The sequence below is a fragment of the Lepus europaeus genome, chromosome 19 (assembly GCF_033115175.1).
Source record: "Lepus europaeus isolate LE1 chromosome 19, mLepTim1.pri, whole genome shotgun sequence".
Classification (NCBI taxonomy): domain Eukaryota; kingdom Metazoa; phylum Chordata; class Mammalia; order Lagomorpha; family Leporidae; genus Lepus; species Lepus europaeus.
In genome coordinates, this window is record NC_084845.1 from 66,758,571 (window position 1) to 66,785,087 (window position 26,517).

General features: G+C 61.4%; 1 protein-coding gene across 1 annotated transcript in view; it reads left to right on the forward strand.

Moving 5' to 3' along the window:
• Positions 1-26,121, forward strand: part of CMIP (c-Maf inducing protein) — a 212,960-nt gene extending 186,839 nt beyond the window's left edge. The window contains exons 8-21 of the mRNA XM_062176295.1: positions 1,756-1,859; positions 3,596-3,700; positions 8,274-8,627; positions 13,651-13,716; positions 14,927-14,953; positions 15,198-15,246; positions 17,696-17,803; positions 19,913-20,029; positions 20,537-20,677; positions 21,264-21,311; positions 22,645-22,791; positions 23,425-23,530; positions 24,536-24,606; positions 25,937-26,121. Coding sequence (XP_062032279.1) covers positions 1,756-1,859; positions 3,596-3,700; positions 8,274-8,627; positions 13,651-13,716; positions 14,927-14,953; positions 15,198-15,246; positions 17,696-17,803; positions 19,913-20,029; positions 20,537-20,677; positions 21,264-21,311; positions 22,645-22,791; positions 23,425-23,530; positions 24,536-24,606; positions 25,937-25,990 — 1,497 coding nt within the window. The 3' untranslated portion in view covers positions 25,991-26,121. The remainder of the gene's footprint in view (positions 1-1,755; positions 1,860-3,595; positions 3,701-8,273; positions 8,628-13,650; positions 13,717-14,926; positions 14,954-15,197; positions 15,247-17,695; positions 17,804-19,912; positions 20,030-20,536; positions 20,678-21,263; positions 21,312-22,644; positions 22,792-23,424; positions 23,531-24,535; positions 24,607-25,936) is intronic.
• Positions 26,122-26,517: the final 396 nt, after the last annotated feature.

A 26,517-nucleotide genomic window follows, 5' to 3' on the forward strand; every position in this document is an offset into this window, starting at 1 on the left:
TATTTCCAAGGAAACAACCTTGAATATGCAGAAATACAATAGCAAAGGTAACCAATGTTTCCTTGAATGAAGCCCTGTGGAAGCAGTTTTCTTAGATTCTTAAAACCCCAGCTGTGGTCAGCAGGGGCCTCCCGGGACCACCGCCCAGCTTTCCCGTCCCTTTTCCAGGAGATGGGGGACTTGGCATCCTCCTCAGTTTGAAAGTGATGTGGGGACCTCTCCGTCTTCTGATGTCGCAGCCCAGTGCTGCACGTGTGTGGGGGCGTGTGCACGTGTGTGGCGGTTCTGCTGCCCTGTGCGGGAAGGCATAGGCCTCGCAGGCACACAGGGAGCAACACGAGGCCTTCCACTGCAGGCGAAGGAGCCTGGGGCAGCAGCTCCAGAGAGCTCCTGAGTGACCGGGCCAGGGGCGTGGTGGGCACCATAGTGGAGGGCGGGGAGACAGATCAGTCGTCTTGCTGGTCAACCCACCACCTTCCCAGACACAGGTGGGCAAGACCAGGTCACACCTCGCCACTCCTGGTACTCAGAAGGCACAGGTACAGGCTTTGGAAGGGGGCCGAGCTCCAGGTCTGGCAGGCCCCACCCCTCCCTGGCCCTAACCATGATGGTCGAGTGAGTGCTGCTGGCCCCAAGGGAAGGGTCCTGTCCCAGCGGTGCCTCTGTGTCCTGCATCACCTGTTGCTCTCTGGGCAAGTCCCCAGCACCTGCGCTGAGAGGTGATCTTGGGCCCACCTCTCCTGTCTTCCCCGAGCCCTGTCACTCACCTGTTGACGGGTCTGAGAACATATTGGTCTCCAGTGCGGCCATTCAGCTGTAGCATGGGAGTCCCCATGTCCTTGGGCAGTGTCTTTTAACAGAGCCTCAGCCAAAGTTGCAGCTCCCTGGGCTGCTGGGGGCCGCCAGTTTCTTAGGGTGGACCAGTTGTCCCGCCCACAGCTGTGGCCAGCTCCTGCCTTCTCCCTGCTCTCAGAGGACCTGTTGTGTGTTCTGCCCACCTTCCCCCACACCTCTCACATGCCCAGCCACTCCGTCACACACACACACACACACACACGTCCTTACACACGTGCCCTTACCGCCTTGCACACATCCCTTGTCCAGCCTTTCTGTCTCCTCTGCCTTTTTGTAGCCCCCGTGCCATTTGAAAGCCCACAGTCCTCACACGCTCGTGTGTTCAGCTGGAGCTCACGGGCGGGCGGCAGGGGAGGATGCACCGAGAAGCCTGCCCCAGGCCCCTTCCCGCCTGTCCTGGCTTTACTCAAGAAAGGACCACAGCTCCTCTCAGCACAGTGGTGTCTGGGCCCTGAGGCTTTGTTCCCCCAGCACTGCCTTTGCTTCCTGCGTACCCCTGCCCCCCAGTGTTGGTGGTCCTATACCAGGACCCCTCCAGCCTCACCCCGCAGCCTGCAGGAAGCAGGAGGCCCAGCAGCTCTACGAAGCCTTGTGAGAATGTCAAGCTCCCTGAAGGGTTGTCGGAGCTGGGCTGGATGTCTGCAGGCCCCTCGTGGCCACACAGAAGAGAGGCTGCCCTTGACCCTCCCGAGTGCACTTGGGGGTGTCCATGGACCTCCTGTGCAAGGCCATTGCTGGCCTCCAGGGACAGCCCCTGCAGCGTGGAAGCGAGGGTGTGAGGGTGCCGGCGCATCGCAGTGACACGCGCTCGGTGCGCTCTGTGGCCAGCAGCTCCGCCCCATGTCCACTGCGCTGGCCCGCCAGCACCTGCCCAGCTGCTGTCCTGTGCTCTCCCTGCAGGACTTTGGGAAGTGCCCGCGACTAAGGCTGTTTACTCAGGAGTACATCCTTGCCTTGAACGAGCTCAACGCGGGGATGGAGGTGGTGAAGAAGTTCATTCAGAGGTGAGTCTCCTGCCGGACGCCTCCCTGCCCCGGCCCAGCGCCACCCTGCCTCTGCATCCCACAACCAGCAGCGAGGGCCGCAGGGCTGACCAGAGGCCCCAGCGTCTCCTCTGCTGCGGGACTCCACTGGGTGCCCCAAACAGTGTGGTCCAGGCCACTCGATTTCTGTGTGACGTTGGGCGTGTCACTGCACCTCCCTGGTCCCTGTTCCTCAGCCATCCACAGAGGGCTTTGTGCAGTTAAATGAGATGTTATATGAGGAAGCCTCTAGCACGCTACAAGGTAGGAATTTGAGATGTAGAGGCCCTAGGTGATGTCAGCACTTCCGTGAGTGCCTGTAGCCCTTGGGTGCCAGGTGTTAGGGGATGGCTTCTGTCCCCTGGTGCTCCCAGAGTTGTCCCTGGGGTTCTGAACAACTATGCCCCTGCCAAAGCTGCCCCAAGCTTGGCTAAGAGGAAGCCAGATCTTTTTAAGGTAGTATGTATTTTCATTTCTATATGAAGGGCCGAGAAGTCCCATCAAATGCCCCCCAGTAGCTGGGGCTGGGCCAGGCCAAAGCCTGGAACTCAATCCAGGTATCCCACGTGGGTGGCAGAGGCCCAGGTACTTGAGCCATCACCTGCTGCCTCCCAGGGTGAGCACTGTCGGGGAGCTAGGTGAGAACCAGGACTTGAACCTGGCACTCTGATACAGGACGTGGGTGTCCCAAGGGGCAACTTAACTGCTGTGCTAAGCGCCCACCCCATGAAGCCGAATGTTTTTGTTCTGAGTGGCTTCCGGGGCTTGGGCTTAGAGCTGTTTTTTGGCTTTGCTTTCACTGTGAATCTCTTACTCTGCATCATTTCCTCATCTACAGAACGAGAACTGTAGCTCCCCCTTCGTCCAGGCCGTGTGGATGTGACTGGCTCGGGCCACGGGCTGAGAACACAGCTGAGCCTGCCGTGGGAGAGTGGCCTGTCACTCCTACTCTTCTTGTTTTTTTATGAAAATCAAACTAACCTGTTTAAACCAGTTCCAAAGCTACAGATTTCCAAAATGAACCCTCACCCCCACCCAGAACTCACAAAGTACTTGTGGACCCAGTGTGCCCTGCGCCGGGTCCCTGGGGACTTCGGGTCTGTTCAGAGACCCACTGTGATCTGCAAAGCCTTGTCAGGTGAGGCATCTTGGCGACAGCAGCCACAATGATAATTTTCCAGGACTGGGGTCTTATCCCCGCACTCACAGCCAACCCATTTTACAGACGGAAAACAGGCTCAGGGATCCCCACGACAGTCACTGTGAGAACATAGTGACTCTCCTAGACCCCGTGCTGAGCTGTGACAACCACAGTAATTTTTGTTCAAAGCGAGGAATGTTGGAGAGAACAGTGGGGTATCGTGAATAATTATCCCAGAACCACCAGATGTAAACCAGACTGTCCCAGGATAGTGGCCTTGTGGAGGGGAAGGGGCTGTTACCCTCACCATATAGCTAGGGCAACTGAGGCTGGAGAGACATGAGCTTGCCAGGCCCTCAGCTGGATTTGAACCCAGGCACACTGGGTCTGCAGCTTTGTTCTCCGCTGTATGCACATGGCACAGCTGGACCCTGGTGTCACAGTTGCACAGCCCTGGCTCTGAGGCCCCTCTGAGCTGTGAGAGGCCCGCGGCAGCCTCATACCCGGGCAGTGCCAGCAGCCCCTCTGCCCCGCCCACCCGTGGGACCTTCTCACTGGCGCCTCTGCTCTCTTCCAGCATGCACGGCCCCACCGGGCACTGCCCCCACCCCCGGGTCCTGCCCAACCTGGTGGCTGTGTGCCTGGCCGCCATCTACTCCTGCTACGAAGAGTTCATCAACAGGTCAGCTACCTCGGAGGGCCTGGGAAGGGCGCGACGCCACCCCCACTGTGGGGACGAGTCGCCAGAATGGCTGGGCTGGGGTGGTGGAGCGGCTTCTGCTGGGCGAGCTTCGTGACGCGTTTACCACCTGCCCTGGCCCCGTGATGTGGGCCCCGGAGCCCAGGGCTGTTGCTGGAGCAGCAAACCCTGAAGCCACGCCAGCACTGCAAGGCTGTGGGGGCTGTACTGCGTGCTGAAGGTTTCTCTCCTTGGGGAGTATGTTCTGCACTTGAGACTGTGCATACCACGTGTGCGTGTGTGGAAGGTGTGAGGGCACACGCGTGTGGGCGGGTGTGTGCGTGCATATACATGTGCCTTTTGCGAAGGTGTTGGGCACAGGGGCCAGGTGGTATAGTTGCCCTTTGCAAACTCCGGATCTTGCCCGTGGCTTACGTGTTTCTCTTTTGAGTGTGCTGGCTGTGGCCAGGCACGGTTGCTGGTGGTACTGCGAGAACAGGCCCAAGTTCCTGCCCTCTGGGAGCTTAAATTTCATGGTGGGGATGGGTGGGGTCCCTCACAAGGTGGGCACACAAGATGACGTTGCTTGGTGAGAACCGCAGTTTAAACAGTCGTGTCGGTAGGCCGTGACCAGAGGAGGTCGTGGCGGGGCCACTGCCTGGGCTTGGGTCCCCCCAAAGCAAACTCTAGCCCAGGATTTGGGTGGAGACAGCTTACTAGGGAAGTCAGCGCTCCCAGAAGCACCGGAGGAGACAGGGCAGGTAGACAGGCAGTAAGGTGTGAGTTAGTAAGCAGAGGAGCTGCTCCCTTGGGACAACCCCACCCCCCACCCTGTGACTCGGAATTGTCCCCTGAGGCTGCGACACTGGGATAGGCTCTTCCCAGCTCCCACCCCTCACTGGGCGAGGCCCACTCCTGGGGTGCAGATGCCAGTGGTTTGTCCAGAATTTTCTGCTGTGGCATCTGGGTAACACACAGATAGACACAAGCATACAGTGACAAAAATACACACAGAGGCCCACACAGAGACACACACCAGGCACCCACCCAGCCGGGCTCCTTTCCTGAGACTGTTCTGCCTCCCTGGGCTGCTCTCTGGACCCCTAGCTGGGACGGGGGCCATCTAGCTCCCTTGAGGCCCCAAGCCCCTTCCCTGGGGCCTGGCGTCAGCTTCCCAGGACCAGGAACAGGGAGCAGAGGACAGAGGTAGAGGGCACCAGGGCTAGGAACCGCACTCCGTGGCACAGCCTGGGCGGCAGCACTGGCCTTGCTGCCTGCTCCCAGCTGGAGACCCGGCTGTGCCGGCTGCTGAAGATGCAGAGGGGAAGCCGCCGGGCCGCCCCTACCCTCCCAGGGCCAAGGGCGGAGGGCACGGTGGAGTCAGCGGCTCCTGTGCACTTTAATCCAGGTGATGAGGAAGGGACCCAGAATGTAGAACACAGGAGTCCGCCCTGGTGGTGTGTTGGGGTGCCCTGGGGAGGAGCTTTAAAAAGCACAGCGTGAAGCCCCAGCTCCAACATTCCTGCTCATTTTGCGGTTGCTCCCAGCACCGTGGGAGGGACGCACAAGTGGAGCCCTACACAAATAGGTCGACCCCACGACGCTGCCCCAGCACCCGTGTGTGGCAGCGGGAATGAGTGAGCTAGGACGACCAGCAAACCACGAGCACGTCTCACACCCATGCTGCTGAGCGGACAGGGCCAGCCGATACGTGCTGTTGTGTTTCCTCACAAGGGAAGCTCAGGCCTGGACAAAACCAGCTGTGGTGACAGAGGCCGGAAGAGCGGCCACCTTGGGGGAGGGCCACGAGAGGCCTCTGGTTCCTGGAAGTGTTTGTCATCTTGCTGTGCATCAGCATGTCTCCATCACGGCCAGCGTTCCTCCCAGAGGAGATTTGGCAATGACCGGAGACAATTTTGGTCGCCACACAACACTGCTGGCATCCAGTGGGGTAGGAGGCAGGGAAGCTTCTGAATAGCCGCCGCCCACCACGGAGAACTCCCAAACCCAAAACGTCCATGGAGCCCACGCGAAGAACCCTGGCCCGGGGCGCTTGCACTGGAGTTCCTGGAACACTTGCCATGCCCCAGCCCAGGGTCACGCGCGTCACTGTTTTCAAGTGGCACCACAGTGAGACGCGGCCTACTCAGCACTTACCTTTGGAAGCCCACCTCCCCCCGACTTGGTAGCCTGACTTCGGTCACAGGCAGACATTCAAAGTCAGGAGACATGGTTGTTAGCTGTCTACTGGCACACTGCAGCTTGCAGCTCAGTGGAGAAGAAAACGAGAAAAAGATGCGCGGGGGGCGGCGGGGTGGGGGGTGTGTTAGGGAAGGATCCTTCAGGGAGGTGAGACCAGCAGGCGGTGCTCCAAGCAGAGAGAAGGCGCACACGGGCCTGGCAGTGATGGCTGGAGTCACTTACCGCCAGTCACAAGACTTTTGTCTCTGTGGTGCCTGAACACCGGCCTCAGAAATGCAGATTCCTGTTTGCGGTGCTTCTGGGCCAGGGCCCAGGAGTCTGCATTCTTCACCGACTGCACAGGTGATTCTGCTGCTTGCTAAAGCCGAGGGCCCTCCCAGGGGAGGATCTGAACAAAGCTGAGTGTGGCCAGAGCAGAGAGAGGGCTTGAGAGGGCCGGGCTGTCTGCCCGAGACTCCTGGGGGCGGTGCTGATCTGCAGGTTTGGATTCAACAGATCCCTACAGTTCCCGACCGATGCCACCTGCTGGGGACCACACACTGCAGAGCAGGGCTGCACCTGTGTTTCACTGGTGGAACTTTTTTTGTTTGGCAAACATAGGAGAGTCTGCAGTGGGTTTTAGGCACAAGAGGGACAGGATGCGATTTCAGTTCTAGGCTCCCCCTGGTTGCTGTTTGGTGGAGGATGGGCTGGGGGGAGGGGCAAGCCTGCCTTGGCGGGGCTGGGGGGGGGACCTACTAGGTGGCAGCTGCGGTGAGGTGCTAGGTGGAAGCCTGGGGAGGACAGCACAGCCCCGGCCCCGACTCCAGCCGGCCCAGCTGATGCCAGCTCCTCCAGTGTATCATCTGCTGCCAAGATGTTTCCCGGTCCAGGTCCCTCACGCCCCCACCGCCCAGTCCCTGCAGGATAAAGGCCATGACGTCCCCCAGGCTGTCCCTGGTGCTCCGGTGGGCACAGGATGTACTCACACTACAGAGAACAGACAGCTTGACCCAGGTTAGCATGGTTCTCTGAAAAAAATCACCCATCGGAGCCAAACAGCCTTGCAAGCCCGTTCCTAAATCCCAGCACAGGCAAACAAAGGCAAGTGGAGTGTTGAGAACTTGGGGAGCGAGTGAGATCTGAACCAGAGGAGACAGTCAGGCTGCCCCTCCCCCGGACCACACACAATTTCCCATCAGCCATAGCCTTCTCGGATCGTAGCCAGTGGGTCGTTTCTTTACGCCAGCGAAGTTTAACGTTTATTAAGCACCCTTGGTGGGCTCTGCTCTGCCCGGCTCATGGCCTGCGCTAGATCAGTGCGGACTCTCACGCGTGCATCCCATCTGAGCTCTGCAAAGCGCCAGAGAGGAGGCTCAGGCCCGTCCCTGGGAGTGTCCGTGTCTCTGCAGGCACAGGGCGCCTGCCTGTGGCACATTCAGCGGGGGCTGGAGCAACAGCTGTTTGTAATCATGCGACGATGCTCAGAGCAGTGGCTCTCGACCTTGACCTCGCACGAGAGAGCCCCAAAGACTGCTCAGGTCCTGGCCCCACCCCGGAAATTCTGATCTGATTTGGCTTCAGTGTGACTAGAAGTGCTCCCAGGGGATCCTGGTGTCCGTCAGGGGTGGGAAGCTCTGGTTTAGAAGAATTTAGGGTCCAGAAGAAGAAATGAAAGACCATGAGTAAGCATCTCGGAAGTCGCCCTCATGGGAAGGAGCCTGGGTTCTGCAGTGAAGAGATGTCCCAGCCCCCTCCACTCATGGGAAGGTCATTAACCCCTGGGAGAATCCGCGTGACAGCACTTGGGCTGTGTCAGCACCCGGGAACCTGAAGGGGCAACCAGTTCCAGCCTTGCTGCCCCTTAGACTGCATGTCCCCAGGAGCCCCTTGGTTAGGGGAGGGCTTTAGCCAGGCCAAAGCCCCCGACAGGTGCTGCCAGCAAGGGGCCTCATTGTCTTATGTTGGGCCCAGCGACGTAAACCAGTCTTCTCAGTTAACGCCTGTTGCACCCTCCAGGGGAGTGGCCCTGGGCACTAGGGGACTCTCTGACATCAAGGTCCGGGCAGAACAGTGGCGGGACCCTAGGAAGCAACTAGAAGTCACTTAGTAGGTCTCATGGGTGTGTCCGGAAGACAGTGGGGGTGACGCCAAGAGATTGACACTCGTGTTCACCAAATACAGAGCTCCTACAGTGTGCTGGCAGCAGCATGGGCTCTACAGACAGGCAGCCTTTTCCGGTCTGCAAGAGCCAGGACAGGCCTCTGTTTCCTCACCTCTAGGGAGGGGGCGGGAACCCAGGGAGGCACCCAGTGTGGCGGTGCATGCTGCAGCTCTTGGCCGGCGTCGCGGGCCGGTGCCCGTGCCCACGGGCCCTCTCCCACTCTTCCTGCAGCCGCGACAACTCCCCCAGCCTGAAGGAGATCCGGAACGGCTGCCAGCAGCCCTGCGACCGGAAGCCCACCTTACCTCTGCGCCTTCTGCACCCCAGCCCGGACCTGGTGTCTCAGGAAGCCACGCTGTCCGAGGCGCGGCTCAAGTCGGTGGTCGTGGCCTCCAGCGAGATCCACGTGGAGGTGGAACGCACCAGCACTGCCAAGCCGGCGCTGACGGCCAGCGCGGGCAACGACAGCGAGCCCAACCTCATCGACTGCCTCATGGTCAGCCCCGCCTGCAGCACCATGAGCATCGAGCTGGGCCCCCAGGCCGACCGCACGCTCGGCTGCTACGTGGAAATCCTCAAGCTGCTGTGAGTGTCCCCGCCAGGAGCCCAGCGCCTGTCTCTGCCTAGCTCTGCAGCTGTTTGGGGGCAGGCTGAGGATCATGTGTGGATGTACACACTTGAGTTGGGGTGCGAGGAAGTGCAGAAGCTAAGGCAGTGAGTGTGCAGGATGCAGGGGTGTGAGCCTATGTGTGAGCGTGGAAGGGCACACGAAAGTGCACATGCACTATGAACATATGTTGTATGCATGCTTGTGTGGCCACATGGCATGGTCATTTGTGTGCATGTGTGCTCTGGCACCTGGGCACGTGTGTAGGGTGCAGGAACAAGCATGTGTATGTACACAGGTGTCTACCCACAACTTCCAAAGTGTGCAGGAGCACAGGGATGCCCAGCTGGGTGCAGGCCAATGGGTGGATCGCTCAGAAGAAGCCTATATTTATGTTTTGGTGTCTGTGTGAGACATGCATAAGTGTGGGCGTGTATTTGTGTGTGTGACCACGTATGCACAGGATTTGGGGGGGCATATGTTTCTTTTTGCATGTGTGCATATGTGCCTGTGAGACAGCGTGTGTGTTTCTGCATTATTTGAGCCATACGTGCACGTGTGGGTTTGTGTGGGGAATTGTGTGTGTGTCTACTGATGGTGGGGCATGTGTGCACGCACATGGAAGCATTCCCTTGGGGGATTATCTAATTGGAAAACTGCCCCTCTAGGGTGTGCTGGGATCCAGGGGTGTGACTTGGACTGGCCGAAAAGTTGTGGAGAGGGAGCGAGGAGACAGGTCCTGGGTCAGCCCTGGGCAGGGCTGCTTCTGCCGGGTGCTGAGGCCTGGCGCTGGCCCTCCCTGAGTCTCAGTTATGTGGCTGCATCATTCAGTCTCTACCGCCCCAGGTTGAGGGGTTTTGCAGCCCGCGCCCCATGCCCACACAGAGTTCTAGCTCCCACGGATGAGCAAGGTCTAGGGACCCTCACGGTGCCCCCTTCCCCTCCCTGCTGAGCAGAGCTCAGCCCACTCTGGGGAGACCCAGTGCCAGAAGTTTTGTGTCCAGATGTGGTCGGTGGTGGTTGCTGGACTTTTCAGATGGACCGGGACAGAGCTGCGTCGTCACGTTTCACTGACACCAGAGCCTGTCGAAAACCAGAGGCCTTGTCTGGGGGAGGAGACTTGGAAGCCCAGCCCGGTGGTGGCAGGGTGTGCTGGGTGGAGGTGGGGGGGATTGCTTAGTCCCTGTGTGATGGTCACCACACGGCTGCTGTGGGTAGCAATGTCCATCTTCTTTTGTGGCCGTTTTGCTACTGGGCTTTGCTCGTGGCGAGGAGTTGGAAGGGAGCTTCCGGGGCCAAGGGAGCCAGTGACAGCAGCCGGGAGGTACTCGGGGTGCCCATGCTCACAACAGAGCCTGTGGTGTCAGGGAAGGATGCACCTGCATCCCGCCGTTGGAAGGAGGACACGGAGCAGGCAGCATCCCAGCCAGCTTCCTCGTGGGCCCTGGAGAGGGAAGGGCACGGCTGCCCCTGGGATAGCACCAGCCTCGCCCCATGCTGCCAGCAGCAGCTGAGGCCAGGTAAGGGCATCACCACATTCAGCTGCTCCCTGGCCCTCAGAGGGACAGAGGACGGAGCGCGCAGGTCTCACACTACCCCAGGGTTTTGGAGAGGGCCTCCCCACTGTGATAGGGACAGCGACCCACCAGGACGGGCCCTACTCTGCTGCTCGGCCCCCAGCTCCAGCTGATTTCTGCAAACACCGAGAACTCCCAGGCCTCTGCTGTCTTGGGTCCTGACTCATATTTCTCATTAAGCACTGGGGGTTTCAGTTTCATCATGCAATTGACACACATATTTTTTCCTTCTTCATAAACATACTCATGAATGAAGGCCCTGTTCTCGCTGATCTGCTTCCAGACCTCCTGCCTGCCCGCACAGCCCAGCTGCCAGGGGCTGGGGGTGGGGGGACCAGGGTCCCCAGGGGGGTGCTCCTGCTGGGGCAGGGGTCAGCAGCCTCCTGCTCAGAGCAGCAGCTCACGCCCAGCTGAGTTCTCCACAAGCTAGGATTTAGACTTCCAGAAGCCTCTTTTGCACCAGGAGAGCTCAGAACACAATCTGGGCCTAATAACTTTGTTTTTCTAACATTCCTTGTCTAACCCAGATGGTTGCTTAGGTCACTGACTCGTTGGGGGCCTCAGACATGCTGGATCCAAACAGGCCAGAGCTCTAAAGTCCTCAGATGTGACCGGGGGGAAGCCCAGGTCCAGAGGCAGCCATCCTGGGTTCCGGGCCTGCATGTGCCATGGGTCAGCTTGTGACACGGGTACTTACACGACCCCTCGGAGCCTCAGCTCCCAGGATGGGAGGTGGAGGGGGGTTGGCTGTGAGCCCCACCCCAGCCCAGAGCAGACACCTCCAGGAGGTGGACTCCTGGAGAGACGGTATCCGTTTATAGGTGCACGGTGTTTGCTCTTTTTAAAGATAGTGTTGAGAGAGGTGTGCATTGTTGATAGCTTTGAGAGAGGAAAAAAAAAAAGGCAACAGCAGCATTCAGGGTGCACTCGTGTGTGAGAAGCTTGCGTCTGCACACTGGGGGGATGTGACCATGTGGCTCCTCTGTGTCCCTGTGGGTGGCGCTCTGGGCTGTGCTGAGCCTTGGTTTCCTTGCCTGTATCATGGCTGCCTTCCTCGGAGGACCACTGTGAGAACCCGAGGATGTGGAAGATGTCCCAGGCGGGCTCAGCCGCTGGTTCTTGCTCGGAGTGAACTGCCGTTTGCACTACTGAGGGGCTCTCCAAGTAGGAGTTGTGCATAAAGGCAAGAGAAGCAGATGGTATTGTGCAGAATTCAAGGGTCTCAGAGGGCTGGGGGGGCTAGGGAGGTCACAGAGTCCTGGCCCAGGTTGGCCCATCCCATGCCCTGGAGGGCATGCTGCTGCTGCTGCCAGGGGGCACGGGTCAGCTCAGCCCACTCTGCGGCCAGTGCAGGGCAGAGGGCATTGTCTCAAAGGCACAGTTCCTGGAGTATGGCCAGGTGTTCCCAGAGGGAGGCCTGAATTCTGAGCACAAAGGAGACTTACTTGGGGTCCTGGGGCCATGCCTGCCCAGCCCGGGTGCTGGCACCCTTGAGCCTCTCCCGTGGGCAGTGCCAGGTGCCATGGGGTGTCTGACTGCAGCTCTGCCCCTTGCAGGCTGCTCTCATGCCAAGACAGGATCTCGGTGAGACCTCCACTGGGGCCCAGCTCCTGGTGGCACTCAGGGCACTCGCTGTCCCAGAGACTCGCCTACATCCCCTTCTGCCCCCGTGTGCAGTGCAGACCCTGAGCTGTGTCACCTTGGATTCAGCAGCCCTCTTGTGAGCACCAAGCACCTGCTAGGCCCGGTGCCATTGGTGGGGGCTGCAGAGATGAGACCCAGCTGCTGCCCTGGGCTGACAGGGTGCCAGCACTGCACCAGAACTCCCCGGGAAGGCGTACAGGGGCTGCCCCCACGCCGGGGAAGGGTTTAACATCTGGGACCTCAGAGAGCTGGGACTGCAGCTTGGAACGGCACCTGTCAGCAGTGCCCAAAGCCAGAGATCGGGGCCCAGGTGGGAGAACTGGCTATAAATACAGTCGGTACAGATGCACCCGAGGGACAGTCTCAGCTACCTGCTGGCATCCTGTGACAGATCGCACTCGGATCCTTGATTTTCCTTATCTGTAAAACGTAGGTCGCTTGGGAGTGCTTCGGCGCACGGTGCAGGCCATCCATCATCTCTGGCAGGCCCCGCGCGTCCTATGTCTTTCTGAGCTGTTCCGGTGGTGGGCAGGGAGCCCGCTGACCCCACACAGACCTCCGAAGCATTGTCCTTTCCTCCTGCGACCTCTCGGGGCGCAGCCCCAGGGTCACCCCTTGGGCTTTAATCAGCGGCTTCTCATCTGTGATCGGGGCTCACGTGGGGTTGTGGGGCAGATCCCTGGAGCTCGCTCAGAGGCTTGGCATCCTGGGGCAGGGGCCACCGTCAGTGGTAGCGTTTCTGTATGGGACAGCTCCCTTCCTAGGGCCTGATGGCGTGTGACACTCTCGCGCCTGTGGGATGGTGGAGCTGCAAGGGCCTGACCAGCAGGCCTGGCTCACCCATGCCTGGCTGTGTGAGCGACTGAATAGCCCAGCTCTGCCCACACTCAGGAAGAGCGCCCCCTCCTGCAAGGGTGCATGTGTGGCACTGTCTGCTCCTGCTCTGCCTGGGGTGGGTCCCCCTTCCCCACCCAAGGTCCCCAGTCTGCAGGGCCCGTGAGAGGCAAGGCTGTGGAGCCAGACACTCCCAGATTGGATGTCTCCCCAGCTGTAGCAGTGTCAGCTCAGGGGCTGGGCCTCAAGTTTCCGCATCCATTCAGTGGGCTGATCGCTTCCCTCTCGCTGTGCCCTGGAGACGAGTGAGGGAACCAAACCGCGGCTCTCATCGTGCAGCTCACGTAGACGGCGCTGGTGAAGTCACGGCCGCCGTTGTCTTTCACTGCTCTTGCTGTGACCATCGGCGTCACTGCTGTCATTGGCATCAGCTTCAGAAATCGAAGGAAAGGAGAAGCAGACGTGCAGGGACGCAGCAGCCCGCCGCTTTTATTTTCCCGTGGCTCTTGCAGGCCCAGCCCAAGCTAACCTCCCTGGTGCGCTGGCCGGGGCTGCCGTCTGCACCCCAGAAACGTAGGTGTCCTGCTCGGTGGTGGAGGGTGGAGCCGTGAGGTCAGGGCCCACCTAACGGCTTTGCTGTCACCTAGGGAAGTGCAGTCATCCTGGGGTTCTGGGCCAGACCTTCAGCGTCGACATCCGTGGGGACACAGTGCATCCTGTCCTGGCCCCTCCTGAAGCAGCTCAGAGGCCGGAGGGTCTGAAGTGCAGGCAGGGAGCCTGCCACCACCTCGTCACCACAGCGGGGCCCGTGGGCTGGCCCTGGCCGGGAGATGCCAACCTCAGATGCTCACGCACCCTAGAGGCCTCCCAGAAGGGGAAGTGGGTGCCGCGGCCCTGCCATTCCCTCCGGGACACCTGACCTAACTGTTGCCCCTTCTCCTCCTAGGTCGGACTACGATGACTGGAGGCCGTCGCTGGCCAGCTTGCTTCAACCCATTCCGTTCCCCAAAGAGTAAGTCCCTCACTGTTCTCGAGAGCCTCCCCCTATGAGAAAAACCCTAGCCATGGAGCCACCGTGGACTGATGGCCAACAGATGGAGATGCCGGCCCTGGGCCCGCCCCACCCTTGGTCGTGAGTCCTGGGAGAGGCACAGCCCCCACCCCCATGTAAACTGGGGTGATCCAGGGGCTGCATTGCAGAGCTCCCCAGATCCAGGAGCTCAGAGAGCCAAGTCCTCCCCACAGTGCCTTGCACACAGCCCAGTTAGCCTCAGGTGGAGGCAGAGAGCTCTGGGTATACAGGGAGGGAGGCCGCTCGCAGCCCATGCCGTGGTTTGCTGGGTGCACCTGTTAGGCCCAGGATGATCGTCAGCTGGAGCTCCACAATGAAGCTGGCCACAAATGACCCCTCCGTCCCTGTCCCACTGACCTGTCCCCCAGGGTCCAGCTTATCCCAGGGAAATGGGGAGAAAGCTGTCTGGTGGATAATGACCCAGAGAGAGCTTTGTGCAAATAACCAGGCCCGCACATGCCTCCAGGGCTCTGTTTGGATGGATCTGAAGAAGCCAGGCCAGAGGGGTGCAGGGGGCTCTCTCAGGAGCCCATTATGGAGCCTGTGTTTATGAACCGTAGCTCTCCAGGGTGGGCATTATACCTGGTAATTGCCCCATTTGCTGGCCTAGCTGGTCTCGCGGGCCCTCAGCATTGGAGACCGGAGAAGTCTGACTCCTGGGAGCCGCCCTGGTCTCCCAAGAGCGGTGGCGTCACTGACCGCAGCCCCATCCCCACAGGCCCGGGGACGCATCTGACAGCGGCCCATGATGCAATTCGCTTGGAGCTTGGTCCCTGATGGCCGTGCTGCCGTGTGGCAGTAATTAGTGCGGCCGCGCCTTAATTGTGGAACAATTAACGAACACACCTGGGTCCCTGGAGCCCTGGGGCGCCTGCGCGGGCTCCCACACCGGGCAGCGCCGGTCCTGTTTGCGGTGTGGTCCTGCGTGGCTGGGGCTGGCTCTCTCCCGTCCCTGCCTCTGTGGCCTAGCACAGGGGGCCTTTGTTTCGGAGCCTGGGGCAGGGACAGACCGTTAGCATTTCCCTCTCAACTTCCCCTCCATTCTTGGACTGAGACGTGGAGTCTGGGCGTCCCCAGAGGAAACCTCGGGAACATTGTGTGGCTTCCGAGCGCCCGGCTAACTGCCCCCTTCCCTTTGTTTTTGTCACAGAGCCCTCGCGCATGAGAAGTTCACCAAGTGAGTATTCGGGCGACGCCCAGGTCACCTTGTCCCGGCACAGACGTGCTCTGGCCGGAGGGCAGCCCTCCACAGCCAGCCTCGCCCTGGCCCTGGCCCTGTCTCATGTGCACAGAAGGTGGAGACGCCGGCTGCGCCCTGACCCCTGGGCTCTGCCCGCTCCCCTCCCCAGCCCACGCCGCCCGCCCTGTCCGGTCCCTCCCCGCAGGCCCGAGAGTGACTCGGCCCCGCTGCTCTGTTGCAGGGAGCTGAAGTACGTCATTCAGAGGTTCGCCGAGGACCCACGACAAGAGGTGAGGCATCCAGAGCGGGTGGGCAGAGGCTCCGGGCTGCAGGCACGGTGGGCGTGGCCTGTGATGTCAGTGTGAACACGCTGCTCTCCACGTGCTGGGCCAGGCCCTGGTTTGGAGCTGGGCTGACGTGCACCACTGTCAGCAGGCTAAGCCAGGAACCCTAGCCGCGGTCCGAGCTGGTGTTTATTTCCCCGGGCGTGGTGGCCGGGGCCCTCCCTGAGAGGCTGCACTGCCCATCACAGAAGCAGAGCTTTTACCCAAGCCCGTATGCACCAGCAAGGACGTGGGCTGGGGTCCTCCCGCCACCTTTCCCCTCCATCGCGTTGACACCAGTGAGAGTGGCAGCAGCAGAATCGCCTAGCGGGGCACATGCGTGCTCTCATCTGACGCTCACGGCAGCCCCATGAGCAGGTCCTGTTACCGTCCCTCTGCCGGGGTAGGATTCAGGGCCAGGAAGCCTGGCTCCCCACCGGGGATGGACCTGGACACTTGTGTCCCTCGCAGAGCAGGGAGACGATGGGCAAGGGAGCAAGCAAGTCATTCTCAATGGAGCCATCCAAGGAGGCTTCCTGGAGGAGGTGCCACTGCACTGGTTGGACTGAGCTGTAAGCTGTGCTGTGGGCCTGAAAAGACAGTTTCCCAAACACGCACACGCACGAGCAGGAGAGTGAGGAGTCTAGGGCACATCAACACCCAGGCCTCACCATGTGCGACCACTGCCGGCCTCCCTGTCCCAGGGCCCTGCGTGTCCCGCTCTCAGCCTGGACGTCCCGAACAGCAGTTCTCAAACTTTATTATGAGTGGAGCTTGTGCAAGACGCAGACCCCTCCCACACACACACACAACACTGCTCCCTGCAGGGCTCCCGCTGGCTCTGGGTAGCTGGAACCTGCACTTGGAGCCAGCGTCCAGTGATTCTGTGGTCTCTAGGCCACACTGTAAATGTAGTTCTAGAAGGATCTAGAAAGATCAACATCCAGAATTCCATGATTCTATGCACTGATTCCAAAAGTGATCCTCGGGCATGCTGGGAAAGCAGGCGAGGAGCTTCTGAATGGCCCGGGTCCCGTGTGTGTCAGTGTCCTCCAACCCGCGTCATTCCGTGCCGTGTGGAGAAGGATTCTCAGAATTCCCCTGGAAAAGGGAGCCTTGATTCCAAACAGACTTGCAAGCTGGGCGAATACACGGAGCTCCAGCTGCTGCAGGCCCGGACAGGCAGAACCAGCTGCTGGGAGGGGATTTCCAAGCGGGGTGGCCCGTGCGCGGCCACGGGGGGCCATGCGGAGGTGGGAATCCCCGCCCCCAGCGGCCCATTCTCCCCTTCGCCCCTTTCTTTTGCTCTGCTGGGTTTTTTCCCCCACTCGTCTCTTCCCCTGCTCACTTTTCTCTGTCCTCCCTCTTTTCTCCCCACAAAGCGGCTTGCTGTTCTGTTCTTCACTGTGTTCATTGAGTAGCGTTTTAGCTGAAGGAGCGGAGTTAACGCGTGATGTTCTTGCGACTGGGAATGACAAACAGAAGCTGCCGCCGTTGTTGTCGCTTTCCTTGTGTGTGGGTTGCGATCCACTTCGTAGCTGTGAGCGAGGGACTCATGGCAGCAAACGGCCCCTCCCTCCCGCCGCCAGCTGTGGCCCCTCTCGTCTCTTCTGAGGATGGGGGGAGGCAGGCCAAGGCCTCTGCTCCTCTCGCCCTCGCTGTCTCCTCCCTCTGTGCAATCAGTGCCTGGGCGAGGCGGGGGTGGGGGGGGCTGAGGAATGGCTGTGGAGTTCCTCCCAGACACACATACACGTGTGCATGCACACGCACTAACAGCCTCACAGCTTTGGGAGGGAACTGGAGAGCTATGCTGTGGGCCCTGAACTTGGCACACATACACATGCATGCACACACATGCACGCACATGCACGCACATGCCTGGACAGACACGGAGAAGGAAGTGCAGTCACAGAGAGATTGGCAGGACAGAGACCTAGCAAGGGAGACAGCGCCTACGCGCACTGGGACAGGAAACTTGGGGAGAGAAGGCAGACAGAGAGAAAGGTGCCAGACATGGGGTGCTGGTGGTGGAGCCCCCGAGAGAGAGGGGCCGAGACACAGAGAAAGGGCAGCAGCCAGCAAGAGAGGGGAGTGAGAGACAGGAGAGGAGGGGACCCCGGAGGAGGGGCTGAGTCTGGGGCGCTCCGGGCATCCCTGTCGTGGCACAGCCACACCCCTGCTTCGCTGAGCACGGCCCAGGAGCTGATGGCAGATGGTTCCTGGTGCAGGGAGACCCCCGCGTTGTCCAGAGGTTTTCCCATGGCGTTTGGGAGGAGGCTGGGAGCTGCTGGGCCAGTTTGTCCAGCTGCAGGGCTTCTGCGGAGCCTGTGTGTGTGTGTGTGTGTGTACATGGACAGGGCTCTCTGTTGTCAGCAGACCCGCGTGGAGCTGAGCGTGCGCCCCTCTCTGTCCACAGGTGCACTCGTGCCTGCTAAGCGTGCGGGCGGGCAAGGACGGCTGGTTCCAGCTCTACAGCCCTGGAGGGGTGGCCTGTGACGACGACGGGGAGCTCTTCGCCAGCATGGTACACCACGTGGGCCCCCCTCGGGAGCCACCAATGACCCCCCCTTTGTTTCCCAGTGGGTAAAACAGCCGCCCCGGCCACCATGGTGTGTCCGGCAGGTTCCAGGCCAGAAGAAGGGGAGGGTGACAGTGGCCACAGCTGTCACTTCAGGCTCTGAGCCAGGAGCTCAGCCTTCCTCACTTGCTCAGTCTCACACAGCTCTGGGAGGAGGGGACACTGGCTATGGCTCCATTTTACAGATGAGAGAGCTGAAGACTGAGGGGCTCGCTGCAGTGAGTTGTGGCAGTGCTGACGTACAGGGCGTTGAGTGCCCAGTGTTACTGCACCAGGAACTCCAGCCACTGCCTGTCCTCTGGCTCACGCATTCTCGCAGTGAGGTCGAGGTCGGGAGTCCTCCCTGCCTACGGAGAAGCACACCCCGTGACTGCCGGCGCTTTCTTACCGCTGGCTGCTGTGTCAGTTACGTCACAGGCCCTCCCCCCTCTCATCTTCCCCGCAGCCCCGATGCCACTGAGACCTGTGTTGAAACAGAGGCCCACAGAGGCTTGGTGGCCAGTCTGAGGTCACTGGGCTTCTTCCCAAGCCGTTCCTGCCCGGGGGGTGCCTTCCTGCCCCCACCGCCTCTTGCCCCAGGGACGGGTGCTGTGCCCAAGCAGCCAGCAGCCGCAGTCACTGCAGTCCCCCGTGTACACGGCGAGGAAGCATGGACACCGGCCCAGCCTGGGCTCGGAGCTCAGCCCGGGTGTGAGCTGGCCATTGGCCTGGCCCAGTTCCTTGCCCCTCTGAGCTTCCTCTTCCTGTGCTGGGGAACGGGGTGCCTGGTTCTGGCCTCTGGTGGTTTCCATGGCGATTGCCGGTGACGGTAGCTACAAAGCGCCCGGCCGCCGTGGCTGTTCTCATCGCGGTCAGGCAGCGGGGCAGCAGCTCACCTCCGAGAGCCTGGCAGGGGCAGTTGCGCAGTGATGATAAACCAAGGTGCAGCCTCTGAGCCCACTTGAAAGGGACTTATTTTTAGGCCCCCGTCCTTACGCCTGCCCTCTCCACTCCCTGCCTGCTGCCACACGGCTCCCTTTGGAGTGCTCTGTGCACTCCAGAAACGTGCCCAGCCCTGCCTGGCCGTGCTGCCTCCCTCTCTCCTGCCTGTCATCACTTCTCGGGCTTCCTCTGACGTCACCACGTCACCATGGCAACGCTCACTGCCCCCTCCCAGGGTGAGGGAGAATCGGGCGAGCTGGCAGCCTCCCAGGCAGAGAGACCCCATTTGCACACCAGACTCCTTAGTGATAGAGTGAAGACAGATAGGTGGGGAGGGACGCAGGCAACCCCTGGGCTGCAAATGCCTCGTTGCCATGGAGATGGGGCTGGGCAGTGGTCCCTGGATTCAGCTGCCATCTCCAACCTTGGAAGGGCCTTGATGTGTGTGGTCGGGAGGAGACAAAGGAGTTTTCGGGGCTCCCCAGCTCTGTCATGTGGGGACCCCTGCCTGTGGGTCCCCACCCCCACACCAGGAAGAAAGGCTGGTGTACACAGCCCCCGGGGAGGAGCCGTCTCCCGAAGTGTCGCACCCAGCTTCCAGGCGCCTGGGCAGGGCTGGGTCACATCCCTTACCCCACACCCTCGGGGGCTGCCTGGTCATTTCCACCTGGTTCCAGCTGTGCTGTGCCCTCAGGGGAGCCGAGGAGGGGCGGGTCTCACAGTGGTGGTTAAGTAGCAGTTCCTGTTGGGCCTTTTTCAAGCATGCATCTTCAGCGGGCATTAAGTACATTCACACTGTCGCCATCCAGCCTAACTTAGATTCTGTGATGAAACACAAGTTCCCGTCCCCTGGCCCTGGGGCCTGCGCGGCCACTGTTGTACTCTCCAGGCATGTCCCTGTCCCTGGCACCGCACGTAAGAGGGGGAATATGGCGTTTGTTCTTCCATGACCAGCTCGTGTCCACACTGGACAGTGTGTGGCGGAGGGTGTCTTGCATTGCAGGGCAGAGCGGGTAACCCCCGACCAGCTAGGGATGGGTCCCTGGCGGCCTCCTGGCTCCCCCTGGGAGGCCGGCACCAAGGCCCTGGGCGCCACGGCAGTCTCTCCCTTCACATGGGTCTCCTCACCCACAGGTGCACATCCTCATGGGCTCCTGTTACAAGACCAAAAAATTCCTGCTCTCCCTGGCCGAAAACAAGCTGGGCCCCTGCATGCTCCTGGCGCTGAGGGGGAACCAGACCATGGTGGAGGTAAGGAGCCCGTCCCAGAGCCTGGGTCCTGTTGAGTGAGCCCCTGCCAGGGGCCAGGGCTGTCCAGGGGCAGGAAGGCAGCGCGTGCAGCCCCACGGCCCGCTGCATCAGCCGCACATGCAGCCATGCCTCGGGGCTCCAGCTGCATCCACCAGTCTCACTGTGGGCCAGGCCTCAGGGGAGAACGGGACATAGACGGGTCTCCCACCTTGGGGTCCTGGCAGGCCTAGTCCCAGTGTGCATCTGTCGCGGGCCTGCTCCACGCTGGCTGCACACGCTGGGGTTCCCGTTGTGGAGATGGGATACTCACACAGCCGGGAGGGCAGAAAAGAGGGAGCAGCGTGCTGATCGGGGGTGCACGGTGCGCTGAGCTTGTCACGTGACCTCGGTGCCAGGGATCTGGTGGGGGGGGTCTGTCGCACCGACCCGAGGATTCGCCGCTGCGTGCGATCGGACAGCGACTTGGCCGAGGGTCGCAGGCCGGTGTAACCCTGTGGTTGTGGGCAGATCCTGTGCTTGATGTTGGAATACAACATCATCGACAACAACGACACCCAGCTGCAGATCATCTCAACCCTGGAGAGCACGGACGTGGGCAAGCGCATGTACGAGCAGCTGTGCGACCGGCAGCGGGAGCTGAAGGAGCTGGTGGGTCCGCACCTGGGCTGTGCCGGAGCGGGGAGGGCCCAGGGACTGTCACTTGCACTGTGCAGGTGATCAGAGAGAGGCACTGACCCGGGGGCCTGGGTCCTGTCTCACTGTCTGTGGCCAGCCTCCCTCCCCCACGTCCCTTCGAGCACAGGGCCCTCCCTTGAGTGCCAGCACCTGCGCTTCTCTGCCAAAGGGCTTGCTCTGAGCGGCCGTGCGTGGGGCCACGCCCAGCAGGACCGTCGCACGCTGTCACCCTCGCCCCTTGTCCTGGAACAACCCAGCACCCCCGCTCGGGTTGGGTAGCTCCAAGACTTCACTGCCGGGAGCTCTGCACCAGCTGCCCCGGGAGACAGCTGGCTTCGTGCTCAGGGCGTCCGCAGTCTGGCCCCTCCCCCCTGCCCCGTGGCACGTGTGAGCGCCTCTCCGCTGCACCCCCTGAGCTCACACCCCGTCTGAGGGTCTGCCCCGAGGCCAAGACCACCTTGTTGCCACCAAGATAGTGCTTCCAGGAGTGGCGTCAACGGGGAGGCACAGGGTGGGAATGGCAAACTGCCGGCAGTGACCAGCCTGATTTCTGTTGCAGCAAAGGAAAGGTGGGCCCACCCGGCTAACACTGCCCTCCAAGTCCACAGTGAGTTGGTTTCGTTCTCCTGGGGGCCGGGTGGAGAACGGTGGGTCTGTCCTCCCTGATGGGCTGGCAGCATTGTGACTGCTGCTGTGGGGGAGGGGAGCTAGGACCCCAGCACTGACAGGCAGCTCCTCCAGGAGGTAGCAGGGCTTGGGGGAGAGGTAAAAACCAAACAAAATTAAAGCATTACGTTGAAGATTGGATGAGACCAAGAGTATCACGTTGCCAGTTGTTAGTGATGGTGGTGATAGTGCCTGGTATGCATCAGGCACTGGTATGACAGGCGCAATACTACACTATTCATTGTGCCTTCTCAACACCCCTGGGAGTGTGTGATCCACCATTCCCATTTTACCAGGTCTTTGGGGTGTTATTTCCTTCTCTCCTGCTGCCACACTGTCACTGACCTCTGTCTGCCACCTCATGAACCAGTAACGCTGCTTGAGCTCCAGCCAGCAGGGAGAAAGAAAAGGCAAAGAAGTACATGCTCCTTCCTTTAAGAACTTTACTAGGGCCAGTGCCACGGCTCACTTGGTTAATCCTCCGCCTGTGGCGCCAGCATCCCATATGGGCTCTGGGTTCTAGTCCCGGTTGCTCCTCTTCCAGTCCAGCTCTCTGCTATGGCCCGGGAAGGCAGTGGAGGATGGCCCAAGTGCTTGGCCCTGCACCCACATGGGAGACCAGGAGAAGCACCTGGCTCCTGCCTTCGGATTAGCTCAGCTCTGGCCATAGCAGCCATTTGGAGAGTGAACCAACAGAAGGAAGACCTTTCTCTCTCTCTCTCACTGTTTAACTCTGCCCATAAAAAAAAAAAAAGAAAAAAGAAAAAGAAAGAACCTTACTAGAAGTTCTCTAGGCATGTCTGCTTAGATCTCATTGTACAGATGAACACGTGATCCTACTTAGCTGCTAGGGAGCATGGGAAATGAGCCTTAATTCTGGGCAGCCAGGTGGCCACTAAAACTCTGGATGGAAAGGAGAACAGATACTGCCCTTGACGACCTCAGGTCTAGTGCTCAGGCGTGCGCTGAGTCCTCCAGCAGTGGCGCTGAGTGGCCTCAGTGTTTGCATGTGAGAAATGGGCACACGGGGCCACCTGGGAGAGCAAGGCAGTGGGTCAGGCACATGGGCTCGTGGGAGGACACCCAGTTTGGTGACTCAGGGCGTGAGTCACGGCCCTGGAGGCTTCCTCCCCCGGCCGGCCCCTGCGTCCACAGGTGTGGAGGCGACCAGCTGCCCTTCACAGTCGCCACTGGGTTTCTGGAGGCCCAGGCTGGGAGGGCTGTGGCCCCCGCAGCCCCGGCACCGCCCCAGCGCCCTGCCCGCCCACCTGCAGGACGCTGACCTGGCGCGTCTCCTGAGCTCCGGCTCCTTCGGCAACCTGGAGAACCTCAGTCTGGCCTTCACCAACGTCACCAGTGCCTGCGCGGAGCACCTCATCAAACTGCCTTCTCTCAAGCAGCTCAACCTGTGGTCCACTCAGGTACCGCCGAGGCCGGCCCGGGGCCCCCTCTCCTTGTCCCCGTGCCCCCGCCCCGGCCAAAGGACACTGAGGAGCTTGGGAAGCCCCAAAGCCCATTTCACAGTTGGGAATGCCGAGGCCCAGGCGAGGACAGGCCCCCGCCGTCCCACGGGGCTGAGCGGTGGAGCAGGTGCTGCTGCCTTGCCCACCCCGGCCCGGGAGTGTGGCCCGAGGGCCTTTCTGTCATCTTGACGAGCACCCAGGAAATGCCCGGTGCCCCGAGCCAGGCCGGGGGTCCCCTGAGCTGCCCGGCCCTCTGCGGGGCCTCGTGCCTGCCACTGCCCCGCTCAGCAGCAGAACTGGGCCCGCCTCACATGCCCAGCTTTCTCCACCGCTGTGCCCGCTGGGCGGAGCGCTGGGAGTCGCTGAGTCTCAAGCCGTGCCCGGCAGGCGGCAGAGCTGGCCCCGGCCCCGGCAGCAGAAGCTGCGCCCAGCCCAGGTCAGGGAGGAAGAGAGAGCGGCTCAGATCCCGAGGCCTGAGGCCGGGGGCCTTGGTGTGGCGCTCTGGCCACAGCCCTCCCTCCGCCTCCACCCCAGCCTCAGGGTCACTTCCCGGGGGGCCTGGCAAGGGCTGAGCGCCTGTGTGTCCTGCAGTTCGGAGACGCCGGCCTGCGGCTCCTGTCGGAACACCTCACCATGCTCCAGGTGCTCAACCTGTGCGAGACCCCGGTCACCGACGCCGGCCTGCTGGCCCTCAGCTGTGAGTGCCCGGGGTGCTGCGGGGAGGGGTCCCTGTGCCGGGCACCATCGCAGGTGCTGGGAGTGGGGGGCGGGGACTTGCCTCCTGGAGCTTAGGAATGACGGCAGAGGTGGGCCCGCGCCTCCGAAGGCCCGCAGGTGCCTGTGTGGCGACCAGGGTCCCAGACAGCCATCCCCTGAGCAGCCGCTCCTGGCCAGGAACACAAGTTCTCAGGCCCCGCCCAGGACTTTGTGGCTCGGAAACAGCCTTTTGCCAGATGCCCGGTCTTTGGTGCCCGTTGCTGGGATAGGAGGAGCCCCGGACACTCAGGGAGCCCAGAGATGCTGGTCTTGGAGGCACGGGGCCTGGGAATCTGCCTGTGGCCAGCTTCCCATGGTCTCAGGCCCATTGGCTTAGCTCTCAGGACCCATAGGTGGTTTGGGGTCCAGGTGTGAAGGGAGCTGTGAGGTTGTCGGCAACTTCCTGGTGGCATGGGAGGGGGGTGGGCGGCGGGGAGGAAGCGTGGAGCAGCCCTCTCTCTGCAGCCTTGCTCCTTGGAGCTACCCAGAAGGGAGGGGATGAATGCAGATCCCCTGGCCTTGCTCCAGCCCCTCATCAAGGTCCCTGGGCGTGGGCAGGGGCTTTGATCGAGCTCCTGTGTGGCTTCCGTGCAAACCCACGCTTGAGGTCCTCCAGCGGCCAGGCAGGAGCCACAGCCACTGGGGGAGCTTCTAGCTGCCCTCGGGGGCGGGGCCAGGCCTGCGCCGCCTGGGCTGTCTGAGCACCAGCGTGCTGTGCGGACATGGGGCCCAGGCGGGGATGGGGCACCACGGAGGGAGGCTCGGAGGGCAGGGAGAGAACAGGAAGCCAGCACCTACCAGCAAGTGTCTGAAGCCGGGCCACCCCGGCTGTGCGCATTACCGTCCACCCCCGCCCTGTCTGTCACCTGGGCCCTCGAGCTTGGCCATTCCCCCACCACCACCACCACCGTGTCCCTGCCTAACGACCCTGCCTGTCTTTGCCCAGCCATGAAGAGTCTGTGCAGCTTAAACATGAACAGCACCAAGCTCTCGGCGGACACCTACGAGGACCTGAAGGTAACGCCCCCCCACCTCTCCAGAGCCCCCAGGGAGGCACTCGTGGCGCAGGGGAGGGAGCCCCGGACACGGAGCCGCGGGGCATCCACAGGGCCCAGACCCGGAGAGCCTGTGAGCTGGGACACTCAGGGTTCCTTCGAAAACAGGCCGCCTCGGCTGAAACTCAGAGGCTGTGCGGAGGGCACGAGGCTCACGGTGGCGCGCAAGCCCACCCTGCAGCAAGTGCAGCTCAGCATGGGGCGGGGGTCCCTGAAGGCCCTGGGTTGCGCCTGCTCAGCGCTGCACCTTCTATGTCTCTGAGCGGGCAGCATTGAAGAGCCTGTTGGGCCCTGCATGGAAGATGGGTGTTGGGGAAGGGGGCAGGAGCGGGAACAGGGAGAGCCCTGGGAGGGCTGCTGCAGCCGCAGCCGCGGGCCTGGCTGCTGAGATGAGACCAGGGAGAGGAGGGTCCGGGCGATGGGGACGGGGCGTTTGGTGTATGGGAAGGGGATGAGCCAGGCCGCCCTCCTGACCTGCACCAGCTGCTCCTGGAGATCAGGCGAGCTGGCCAAGTCCGTGTCCGGGCAGGGCTGGGCCCCAAGGCGAGAAGGCACAGATGGCGCCATGAGCCACTCTGGCACCTCCGCGCCCTAGAAGCCGTTTAGAGGGAATCCTCCAGCAGCCCTTGGCGGGACCCGCTCTAGTGAGGGAATCTGGGAAGCCCCGTTCCGGCTGCCACCTCCTGCCCGGCCAGGCCCCCTGCAGCCGGCTCTGCTCGGGCTGTGGCCTCCAGAGCTCTTGGCGCACCTGCTGTGTGCCAGGCCTGTGCTGGAGGTGGGGACGTCACAGTGCAGCGGCCCCTTAGCCTGCCCAGGATGCAGCAGAGGGAATGGGACCAGTTAAAGAGACAGCCATCTGTGAGACGAGGGCGAGGGAGCTTCGGAGAGTAGGGAGCTAACCCTAACCCTAACCCTGAGATGGCAGGAGGAATCACATGCCCTGTCCCTGGCTCCCTGTGGGGAGCATCCAGACCCGCCCAGGTGCCCTGTAGGTGGCTTCTCCATGCACTTGGAGGATGGCACCATCCTGAGAGCCAGGGGCTGGACTCAGATCCGCTCCACACTGGGGAAACTGAGGCGTGGAGAAACCAGTGTCAGAGCTGGGTTCAAACCCTGGTCCTGGTTTTCTCCGGGGCCTGGGCACACCCCGCCTGCTCTGAGCTGTGCTCTGAGCACCCAGCCTTCCCAGAGCCCCAGGGAGCCCAGGGCACCACCTGGTGGAGGCGGAGGCAGGGGCCCTTGGCCCAGGTCAGTGCAGCCTGCGTGACAAGGCCACCTCTTGCTGCCCACAGGCCAAGCTGCCCAACTTGAAGGAGGTGGACGTCCGCTACACGGAGGCCTGGTGACGCTCCCAGCGGCTGGAGGACCTCGCACCACGACAAACAGCTCTCGACTCGTAGCCGTAGCGCGGCCGGTCCTGGGCTCCCTCCCAGCGCCCTGGCTGCGAGCTAGATGGGGGAGTCTTTCTGGGGGCGGAGGGGGGTGGGGGTGGGGAGGGGGCCACAAGCACGCCCAGCCCCCGCCGAATTCTTTTAGCTTCATTCATCGGAACCTTTGACCTGATCTAAAGCGGACTTTGTAGCAACGAGAGGAGCATCAGCGGGTCGGGGAGGGGTGGGGGGCCCTTTGTGGATTTTCTTTGCCTTTGTGTTGAACGCCGTGCGGGGAAAGTCACCTCCGAAGCCACCGCCACGGGACCAGGGGTGCTTTCTTCCCAGAGGCTCCGAGCGGAGCACCAGCTGCCGTGGGACGAGAAGACCCATCACGCCACTGCACCCGTCCTGTGTCCTCATCATTGCTATGCAAAGTGGTTCTTGTTGTACATAAGATTTAAATAATGCACCTATTTAAGACATGTTGACAAATTGCAGGT